Source organism: Meleagris gallopavo, chromosome 1, assembly GCF_000146605.3.
Source record: "Meleagris gallopavo isolate NT-WF06-2002-E0010 breed Aviagen turkey brand Nicholas breeding stock chromosome 1, Turkey_5.1, whole genome shotgun sequence".
Classification (NCBI taxonomy): Eukaryota; Metazoa; Chordata; class Aves; order Galliformes; family Phasianidae; genus Meleagris; species Meleagris gallopavo.
Genome location: NC_015011.2, coordinates 167,161,202 through 167,172,472, shown reverse-complemented (window position 1 = coordinate 167,172,472; position 11,271 = coordinate 167,161,202). Strand labels below are relative to the sequence as shown.

Here is an 11,271-nt window from a genome sequence, read left to right as displayed (position 1 = left end):
ATTTTTTTCTGACAGGTTAAGTACTGTTAGAGCTGGAGTGGGTTGAGTTTCTGAAATTCTTAATGGCTAAGCAACGTTTTGTGTGTAGCCAATGGTCATTAACCAGCTCTGTTTTATTTGGTAACAGAATTTCTAAGCCTTTGAAGATCAGTACACTCTATTCAGCAATTAACTTTGTTCACCTTAACTGTGAACCTTAATATCAAAGTGCTTCTTTGCTGTATTTGTAACTGAGTAAGTGCCTTTATACTTCACTTGTCCCAGTTTCTGCACTTTCACATGACTGACCTAATTAAAAAACAGACAGCTCAATAATTCTACCATAAGCTAGTAATAATGAAACTGTGGGAGTCCTTGAAGCCCTTTATCATTCAAATACACAGTGGTTTCTTGAATAAAGTGGTTGACTAAGTATTACTTATAGAAGTAAGGGAGATTATTAGCAGTGGAAGACACATTTGAACTTGCTGAATGGATTCCTTTTGTCTCTAGAAAGACTACTCTCAGTAATAATTATACCAGGTCTTCATTTTATCCCAGCATTCTCTTCTTGTTCATGCTTTCAGTGACTGAATAGCTTACTGTTGCTTGTTAATCCCTACAGGAATGCGGGTTTGGATATGGGGAGGATGCACAGTGCATGACTTGCAGGCCAAACAGATTCAAAGAAGACTGGGGCTTTCAGAAGTGCAAGCCTTGTCTGGATTGTGCACTAGTTAACCGTTTTCAGAAGGCCAACTGTTCTGCCACCAGCAATGCACTATGTGGAGACTGTTTACCAGGGTAAGGCCATTTCTGAAGATGAGACTTGAACAAATTCAAAGCTTATTTGCATTAAAATTGATTGATAATATTTTCCAGATGAATGCTTGGATAGATCCTTTACGTAACTATGAAGGACCCATGTTCTAATCTTGGCTTTGCCAGTAACTTTTTGTATCATCCAAGCAACTAATTTCAGAATTTCTGTCTTAATTGTCAACTGTCAAAATAGTCTGATAAACACCTACTTGATTTATTAGAGAACTGTCCATGCGATGCCTGAGTGAAATACAAATGTTGTTACTTGTGAGATCCTTCATTGTTTCAAAATGTTTAGTTTGTTATAACATAGATATTTATCTTCTTGAAGAACTGATCACATTATTTAGTTGGCTTTTTTTCTCCTCTCCTTAATAATATTTCTCACATGTATATGTTTTCAGGACTAGAGTAGTGATTTTGGTTCACGTTCCTGAATTTCTCTTACTAATTTGGTAAATTCATAGAGTATGATCCTGACTGAAAAATCATAAATGTATCTAAAGGGGCAAATTATAAGCGTGGAGACTTAATCAAACAGCTATGGTATAAGTCAGGAGCTGTGCTTTGTTTGTTTGATCTTTGTTGCTAATCTTCTCCCTTTACAGAATTTAGTTGCAAGGTCTCTAAAAGTTACTTTACTTTATGGCCAAGTTCCACTATTATCAGTATTTGTTGTAAATTTGTTAAAAGACATTTCATGCCTTTTTGAACTATCAGTTGGTAGTATAACTGGTAGGTGTAGGTTATGAGAACTGATTTGTAAACTGTAGCAGGTTTTATAATTTCAGGATATGTATTTCAGATATATAGATGTAGATATACATTACAATTTAATTTTTATATTTACTTATTTTCAAAGCAGCTATCAATTACCTGAATGCTGTTGAAGCTCCTCGTATTATTCTTCTCAAGACAGAAGTGAAGCCTTTTCATTTAAAAAGCAATTAGTAAAGCTTTGGTAACTAGTATTAGTTTAAGTCACAGTTTAAGATTAAATGTTACTGCCAATGACATCTGAAAAGTTCTAAAGCCAAATGACTGGTTACATTCTTATTGCATGTTATTACATATGTACTGTAGGGCTTATTTGGCTGTGAAACAGGAGACAATTTTCTTATGGTGTAAATAATATAAGCTGTATTTTTGTAAGATGGAAAAGGAAGGAAAAAGGAAGCCTGAGTAAAACATGATTTAGAAGTGAACCTTAAATGAGCTTGCTTGTAAGTATTCTGCTCTAGATCTATGTGTTTGGGTACATGTTGAGATGGCAGCTGTTAACACAATGTGCTTTTACTGACAGTAAGGTTGGAAACATGAATAGAGGAATCACTGAGTTTCCAGTCTGGAGCTTATGAGGAATTGAACTATAGAAAGTGACACCACTTATTTACCCTACCCATCACTTTAGATGTGGCCTAAGAGAATGGATGTACATATAATCTACAGCTGGCTAAACTAAAGGTTTAGCTATTATCTCTCATAGAATATGATGGTATCTGTTTTGCACTGGTTTCAAAGTGTCATTTTCTATTTTTCATCTTCAAAATGATTCAGTAGCTGTGTCAGCTACAAACAGATGTTAACAGATTTCATTCAGAGTGAATAATCACATTGGCACCTCCAGTCCTAGAGCCTATAAATCTGTTTCTATTTATGTTGTTAGCGTGGAAGTTTCTTGAGCAATTGGAAAGCTGTTTGTTTTAGCTGATATAGTTTTCATATTTTAGAGGAATATTTATGTTAGTAGTAAAACAAAAGTAAAGTTAGTACTTTTTTCTTAATGTGCCGCAACAGAAAACATTTTGCTAGGTTAATACTATGGTTGAAAAAAAGCCAGACCTACTTGATTAGGAAGGTATTTTAGATAAGTTCTTTGTACAAGACTATGACATCATTCAAACGTCTCTGAGAAAGACTTTGTCACTATGAATTATTCTTCTATTTTCTAGTTTTTATAGGAAGACCAAGCTCGGAGGCTTTCAAGACATGGAGTGTGTTCCCTGTGGTGATCCTCCTCCTCCCTATGAGCCCCACTGTAAGTGTCCCTCACCTCATGTTGGAGTAAAATTAACTTTTTGCTTTAGAATGTTTAAGCTGAAAGTCTGGCAAAAAAATGTATCTAGCGAAGAATTCTTTGCATGACTTATTTTTCTTCTTTTGTTGGTAAAATGTTTTGTGAATACTTTTGGACAGGCCCAGCATTGTTATTACAAAGCTGTATGACCAATCACTGGAGGATAAACAATCCTCTGTCCTACTACATGGTTGATTCCAGTTCTAATTAGTGAATAGAAGTTTGTGATATGCAGAAAGGATTATTTGTTGATATCTTTAAAATAACTTCTAAGGTTACAGCAAGGGAGAATGCTATACATAAATTTAGTAGTGTTATATGCATTAAGAAGGAAACAGGTACGGAGTTTCTCTCTTCATTTTTGGTCAATGAGAGGATATGAATCTTTTTGAAATGAGAGAGTCGCCTTTTGTAACAGCAGCTTTTTAATACTTTTCTAAGACAATTGATGGTCTTAGAAATTCAATATCCCATTGAATTCTTAATTCAATAAAAGGAGTGGATTTTTCTCATTGCATTTATTATTGTCTGCTTTGTAATATGAAAAATAAAACTACTTCAGCATAATGTTGTGGAAAATGTTGGGTTTACATGTGTAACTTTCTGTAAATGTTATGTTTTGGGAGCTTTCCACCTTTCCAAACAGAAGCAATTCTTTATAGAAAGCATGAGTTGTCAAGTTTCTGAAATTCACCATGTTGTACATGTTTAAATACAAAACAACTACTACAGTCTTTATAAACTGAAATCCTACCATGATGTGAAATTACAGTATTTCATTGTGGTTCTCAGAAGACTTTAATTAAGAATTTGTCTATTGGTTCCTCAGGTCTCTAAAATAAGATATCTCAGTTTAAGAAAGTGTATCTTCTGTCCTCAAAGCAGCCTATGAAGTTATGCCTAAAATGGTCAGAATGAATTGAAACCTGCTTATGAGAATTTTACTTAACATCACAAGGGGGAAATATCTCAGTTTTAAGTCTAAATAGAAAGTGTGTTTCTACAAGAAAGTATAAATAATAGTGTGTGAAAGTCAGTTTTTGAAACCTAATGCTGAAAATGCTTGCAGTTTATTTCACTAATTAATACGTTTTGATAGCTTAAAAATTTAAGTTTGCATGAATTGAAGTTAAATGGAGACAAACGACTAGGGGCAAGCTCTCCATTATAGCTGGCTGAGTTCTAATTCTCCACTTTTCTTATCTTCTTTCTTTCCACTATGAAACAGAAAGACAAATATTAGTGCAGCAAACTCTTACATTGCAGATGAAAAGGAAAAGTTTAAATGTCTTGTTTCAATGAATTAATTGTCCACTGAGGTGTGTGGCAAATTTTTTATTTGCTTAAGAATGTTACCAAAAGGACACAAAGGCTCACAGCCCCCTGCCTGGACTAAAGGTTCCTGTTAAAGCTGAGACATGGATGAAGTCCTTTCAGCACTACTAGCTGTTGATTATTACCCAGTTAGTTATAAATCTAAATGCTTGCTTTTATCTTCTTTCTTTCTGTAGACATTTTTAAACAGATCTGGTTTAAATATTTACTCAGGAAAAAAATGAGTTTGTGAATTGCTAAAGGCAACGTTGAAAGGATTCTATAATGAACAAGTAAAGAGAGTATTAGAGGCCAGGAGAACTGCTATCACCTTTGTTTAAACTTAAAAGAGGAGACAATAAGTTGTGTGTCTTAGGATGCCAGAAATTTAAATGCACCATTATGTAGTTATATTTTGCTTAGTTCAGGTAAATAAACTGAAAATACCAATCCTATATATAGGGGAAGCATCTAAACGTTAGAAATGAAAGCATGTTTTTTAAATGACTGCTTATGTTCACTTTCTAGACTGAAGTTGTTTCTTTCAGCTGTAGATATTAAGATTTCATTGAATGACAGATAAGAAATAATATGAACTAGGAACTAGTCAATCCCAATCCATCACAGGTATAATTTCTGAAATGTAGGATAGCATAGCTTGTCCCAAACTGGACTGTTCAGCAAATAGTGATGTCCAGGTTTGATGACGGATTTATTTTTTCTCAGCAACAATTCAGGCTTGTAGAATTCTCCCTTCTGACCGTCTAGACCAGTGTTGTGCTACCCCAGTGACTACTCTGAAACTGTTCATGAAACTATTCAGTTAGCTAGATTGTGGATCCCTCCACGGTGTTAAAAACAACTACTTTATTAAGGTTATTTTTTAATCTGATGAGTTTGTTAATACCAAAGCATTTGTGCTGACACAACTGAAGGAAGGATGTTCAAAAGGCTGGGGTAAGGAGCAGAAGATTTCTGAAAGATCTCCTTGCTTTCTTTGAGCAAGTACTGTGTTTTCTGCTAGGCTGTGTTAGCAAATAAGCAAAAAATGTAATAAACCGTACTCTGTTGTTTTTTGGCCACCTGATGGTGGCAGATAAATAATTTTATTGCTTAAATTTTGATCAGCTTGGCTATGTCAGCTATTCTTACAAGTGTTTCCTGTTGTATCATTCAATTCAAAATACAGAACTGCATCTGAATATCACCTGACTTCTCTAGCCTCTGAATAAGGCTTCTACTGAGTAGAAGAACCTGTAAACATTTTTTGAACTGTTTGCAAAATCTGGTTCCTACTGCTTTCATGCTACTGTTCCTTTCTGGACCAATCTACAATCAGTGGTATACTCCTACTCCGTGCAAATACTTTATAGAATTTGGTTGTACAAACAAACTGGAATAACTCACAAGATGAAGTTAAAATTCAGACACTAAGAGTGATTTACAGCAAAGCCAGCATCACATTAGCAGACCTTATGCTCTAATGTTAAAACAACAACAACAAAGCATAGTATGTTCTACCCAAGTCAGATTGACGTCATGATTTCTTCTGCTTTCTTCTTCATGGCATAAAACAAGCAGCATTGGGAAGATAAGAGAGCAGGGATAGGATACTATTCCATGTGGAGCTTGGGAAACTTGTCTCTACATATTACGGGAAGTAAATGCATCATTTGCATCAATGAGGCAGTGATGTTTTGTTGAATAAATCACAGCAGGGAAATATCTACAGTTTGATGGTAACATCATGTGCATTTGAAACAACTCGACAAACAGATGTAAATGTATTTATATCATGAGCTACCTTTTATGTTCATTTCAATGATGGCTTATTCAAATATAACAGCGATTTCATAGTATCATATAATGGCTTATGTTGGAAGGCATCTTAAAGATCATCTGTAAGCACTGGTCCGAAAGCACTGCCCCCTGTTTTATTATGTTTGCTCACAATTTCAGGGGAGGATGTTGGTGGTATGGCAGTAGAGGCAGAACCTTTCTTTACATGTTGCTGCCGTGTGACAGATGGCAGCAGAAGGGGCAGTCTGACAGAATGGCATCCGACATGGAAGTGCCTATGAAGCAAAGGTGGAATTTAATTCCTCCACATGGAATAAATTGCACCCATGGACATTCAGTGATGCTTGCAGAGTATTTATGGAGGTCAAGCAGTGAATGTGAGCACAGTGAAGTGGTGGGTGCTGCTTTTCAGCTGTAGTGACAGTGATGTGAAAGCCACGTTCCATAGGGCCATGCAGATTTTTATGAGCATGGCACGCAGGCTCGTCTTAGTTGCTGGCAAAAATGCTTAGCTAATGGTGGTGACCCTGTTGAAAATAGTGTTTTGTAGCTCAGAATTTGCTCTGTCAAATAGTGTTATTTTGCTATTTGTATCTGTTGTAGTTTCCATGAAAATAAATATTTGCCTCATAGCAACTTACATAGTTACAACCCTCCTTCTGTGGGCAGGTTTACAACCACCATGTCAAGCTGCCCAGAGCCCCATCCAACCTGGCCTTGAGTGCTTCCAGGGATGAGATGTGTCTGGGTAAGGATTTCTTCCTAAAATCTCACCTAAATTTCTCCTCTTTTAGTTTAAAGCCGTACCTCCTTGTCCTACCACTATCTACCCATGTAAAAAGTCAGTCTCCCTCCTGCTTATAGGCTCTCCTCAAGTACTGGAAGGCTTCAATAAGATCTCCCCTTTCTTAATGAGAAATGCTCCAGCACTCTGTGTTTGAGGCTCTCCTCTCGACCTACTTCAACAGATCTGCATCTTAAGCTGAAGGCCTCAGACCTGGATGCAGACAGGGCCTTGCAAAGATGGAGCAGAGGGGGACAATCCCCTCCTGCACTCCCTTCACTGAGTCAAAGAACATGTTGATTACCTCAGCCTTCCCCATGTCTGTTGAAGCCAGTTCTCCCTTCTTATTTCAGAGGGGATACACTCTTTTGGCCATCTCTTTTCCCAGGCCACTCATCCCTGCTTCCACTGCCTGTACTTTTCCTTCCTATCATTCCATTTGACCGGAATGTCCTTGTTCAGTCTTGCCGGTTTTCTGCCTCTCTACTCAGTTTCTTATGCTGGGGAATGGAAAGCCCTTGTGCTATCAGAAAGACATCCTTAAATTGCTGCCAGCTCTGTCCCTAGGGACGGTTTCTCAGGAGTGCTCATCCAGTAATTCCTTAAATAGTCAGAAGTTCACTCTCCTGAAGCTCAGGGTCCTTACTCTTCAGTTGCTGGGCCTAATGTTCCTCAAGGTTGAGTACTTAACCAGGCCATAGTCATTACAGCCCAGACTGCCTCCAGTCTTCTTTAATGATCTTTTCCACATTGGTGAGCGCCAGATCTAGTAACCATTTACCTCTGATTTGTCTGTCCAATATCTTGACCAGGAAGATATCCTCCCTTGTTGTTTTCCCTGTCTGGATGGTTGAAATCTCCTATCAGGGGATAAGAGATAGATAAGAGCTTGAGTGAATGTGACCTCTTGTAGCTGAAGCAAGAAGACTTCATCAGTAGATTCCCGTTGATCAGGTGGCCTGTAATAGACCCCAACTACTAGATGTCTTTTATTGATCTGGAGCCTGATTTTAATCCACAAGGTCTCAACTTGAGGCTGTTTCTCATAGGCAGCCCCTTGCAATCTATCCACTTCGTAAGATAGAGGGCAACTCCCCAGCCCCTCTTGCCCTGCCTATCTCTTTTAAAAAGCTTCTAGACCTTGATTGTTGTATTCTACTTGTATGATTCATCCCACCTTGTTTCTGTGATAACAATTAGGTCACTGTTTTCTAATAGCACCACAGTTTCCATCTTCTGCTTATTTTCCATGCTGCATGCATTACCTCAGTTGGCCATGTTCTTCTTTAAGGAGTCTTCCCAAATTCCTCTGGGACAAATCTGAGGTTTTCCCCTGATGTTTCCTAGGTGACAATGTTCGCTGGCTCTTCTCAGTCACTCAGAAATACATCCCCTTCCCTCATCAAACCTTGTTTAAAGATCTGGTGATAAGCCCAGCCAGCTTGCTGCACAGAACATTCCTGCCTCTCATGGTCAGTTCAGCTGCATCTGATGTCAGCATATATGGTCTCTCAAAGGTGCATCTGAGAGCATAATATCCAAAAACTGAGCATGACAGCATTACACAACCATTCATTCAATTGGTCAATTCTCCCCCTTCTGCCCAGTTCTCAGTTTCTTTACAGACCTATTCATCACTTTCACTAAGGTTGCAAAGCTCCCTATACAGTTTTCTTCTACAAAGTTTTTTTCTTACTTTGCTTCTGTATGTTTACAGTGTATTGTTTCTGAGAATTGTAAGTGTCCTAACCAACCACTGAATCCCACTCTTTAAATCTGAAAGGTACATTGTTTCAATTATGAAACATGCTGTTTAAGGGCTGAAATCTGATAGTATTTCCTTCTTCCTGGTGGTAAATGCAGTTGATAAAGGAAAAGTAAGATTTGCTATAAATCTACTGATTTTGATTTGTAAACTTCCATATGAATTAATGGTTCTGTGTCAGTGTGGAGGCCGCTCACAAGCAGTATCCCTCAGGGGTCGGTCTTGGGACCAGTGCTTTTCGACATCTTCATCAAGGACATAGACGATGTCATCGAGTGCACACTCAGCAAGTTTGCGAATGCCACCAAGCTGAGTTGTGCAGTTGATATATTGGAAGGAAGGGAAGCCATCCAGAGGGACCTGGACAGGCTGGAGTAGTGGGCCCATGTGAACATAATGAGGTTCAACAAGGCCAAGTGTAAAGTGTTGCACTTGGGCTGGGGCAATCCCAGGTATTTATACAGACTGAGGGAAGAACCCCTTGCGAGCAGCCCTGCAGAGAAAGACTTGGGAATCCTGGGGATAAGAAGCTGGACATGAACCAGCAGTGTGTGCTTGCAGCCTGGAAGGCCAACTGTGTTCTGGGCTGCGTTAAAAAAGGGGTGGCCAGCAAGGAGAGGGAGGTGATTATCCCCCTCTACTCAGCTCTTGTGAGGCCCCATCTGCAGTACTGCATCCAGGCTTGGGGCTCCCAGAGCGGGAGGGACGTGGAGCTCTTGGAGTGGGTCCAGAGGAGGGCACTAAGATGATCAGAAGGCTGGTGCACCTCTCCTATGAGGAAAGGTTGAGGGAACTGGCCTTGTTTAGCTTGGAGAAGAGAAGGCTCTGAGGAGACCTCATTGTGGCTTTCCAGTACTCGAAGGGAGCACATAAACAGGTGGGGGAATGGCTGTTTACAAGGGCAGATAGTGATAGGATAAGGGGGAATGGTTTTAAAGTGAGACAGGGAGGTTTAGGTTAGATATTAGGAGGAACTTTTCACACAGAGAGTGGTGACACACTGGAACGGCTGCCCAAGGAGGTTGTGGATGCCCCATCCCTGGAGGCATTCAAGGCCAGGGTGGATGTGGCTCTGGACAGCCTGATCTGGTGGTTGGTGACCCTGCACGTAGCAGGGGGTTGGAACTAGATGATCACTGTGGTCCTTTTCAACCCAGGCCATTCTATGATTCTATGAATGTAATAGATATTTGGGATGTACAAGGACTGTACTTCAGTGCAGAGTAGCTTAGGACAGAAAATGAAAAGCTAGAATTTACAGTCTGCAGGATGGTGATAGAATACTTGAATAAAAAGTAATAGAGATGGCTGGAAGTTTGCTGGCTATATATGTGTATTAGATTCCTTTCCTACATGTATGTCCATCTTATTTCAGTATTTTTCTCATTTGGTATTACACCATAGCATCTCATAATCTTCTCATCCATGTTAGGCACTGTGACAAAAGGCAGCTGGAACACTGCATAAATCTTTTACAAAAGTTATAAGAACTGATAGCTAATTTAAGTAAAGATAATAGCATCACTAGCTTATAAACATCAGTACAGTTTTATTACGAAGCCATTACGAAGCTTTCCATTATCTTACAACTCATTTGTACACATTAAAAAAGTAATAAGTCTTTCTGATATTTTCCATATGTGACCTGATGGTAGAGCAACTTATCTTCAGCAAGTCTGAAAGAAATTTTACTAGGTGTTTCAGAAAGACGAGAATTGCTATTCATGTCTTATAAATTTTTATCACAGTGTTTCTTTCACTCATCGTAGATCAAAACAAGTTAACCTAGAAAGCCTAAATACTTCCATTTTCTTGGCACTGATAATTGCAGAGGTTCTGACCCCCTGGGAAGGATTCACATACAACTTAGCCAAACAGCTCTTTTTCCTATTTTGAAGACAGTTTGCCTCCTGGGTTTTCCTCCTGAAACAGAAAGTTGCAAACAAACAGGAGGCAGATTCTTCCTTCCTCTAGTAAAAGAGGCATTACTGCTAAAAACAGTTATAATAATTCTCAAACATTACTCAACAGAGAGAAAAATGTAGATTCATTGCACGACTTTATCACTTTCCCAAATTCACCTTGCCTGGATCAGATAATATTTTTTTTGTCCCCTTCCCCCTTCCTTTTTTTTTTTTGGTGTATGCAATCCTAACCTGTTTTTTCTAACTCATATTGTTTATAACTTTATTTTCTGTGCCTGTATCTATATAAGCATTCCGTTATGTAGCTGCTTATCATTAAATAGGCATTACAGATAGTAGAAAGATATCTGGGCAGAAATAGAAGTTTCCCTCATTTCTGCCCACCAATTTATCTTCATTGCAAATGTATATTTTTAACTGAATTCAATTCTTTATCCATATTAAAGTAATACAGTTCATAATTATAATATGGATGATCCTGAACACTTTCTGTAAGCACTGGATACAGGAGTGCCCACTGTGCACTTAAGGTCATGTTTCTGAGAACAGAAAATTTGTTTAATCGCATCTAATAGTTAACTATTTGAAGCATACTGAAATGTACTGGTAGTGTTGCCAGTGGTTCTATAGGAGTGACAACTGTTGTTTTTCTTGCCTGGCTGCTAAAATATAATTTCAGATTTACAGAGTCAAGTATTATCACACACATCATATTTTAGAGATGCCATTTCTCAAGAAACATAATGTTAGAATTACCTTCTTCAGTCTGTTCTTCTAATTGATCACAATATACACAGTAGCATCA

General features: G+C 38.3%; 1 protein-coding gene across 1 annotated transcript in view; it reads left to right on the top strand.

Annotated features, from left to right (window-relative positions):
* The first annotated feature begins 584 nt into the window (after positions 1–584).
* Positions 585–11,271, top strand: part of TNFRSF19 (TNF receptor superfamily member 19) — a 30,623-nt gene continuing 19,936 nt past the window's right edge. The window contains exons 1-2 of the mRNA XM_019612171.2: positions 585–783; positions 2,754–2,839. Coding sequence (XP_019467716.1) covers positions 641–783; positions 2,754–2,839 — 229 coding nt within the window. The 5' untranslated portion in view covers positions 585–640. The remainder of the gene's footprint in view (positions 784–2,753; positions 2,840–11,271) is intronic.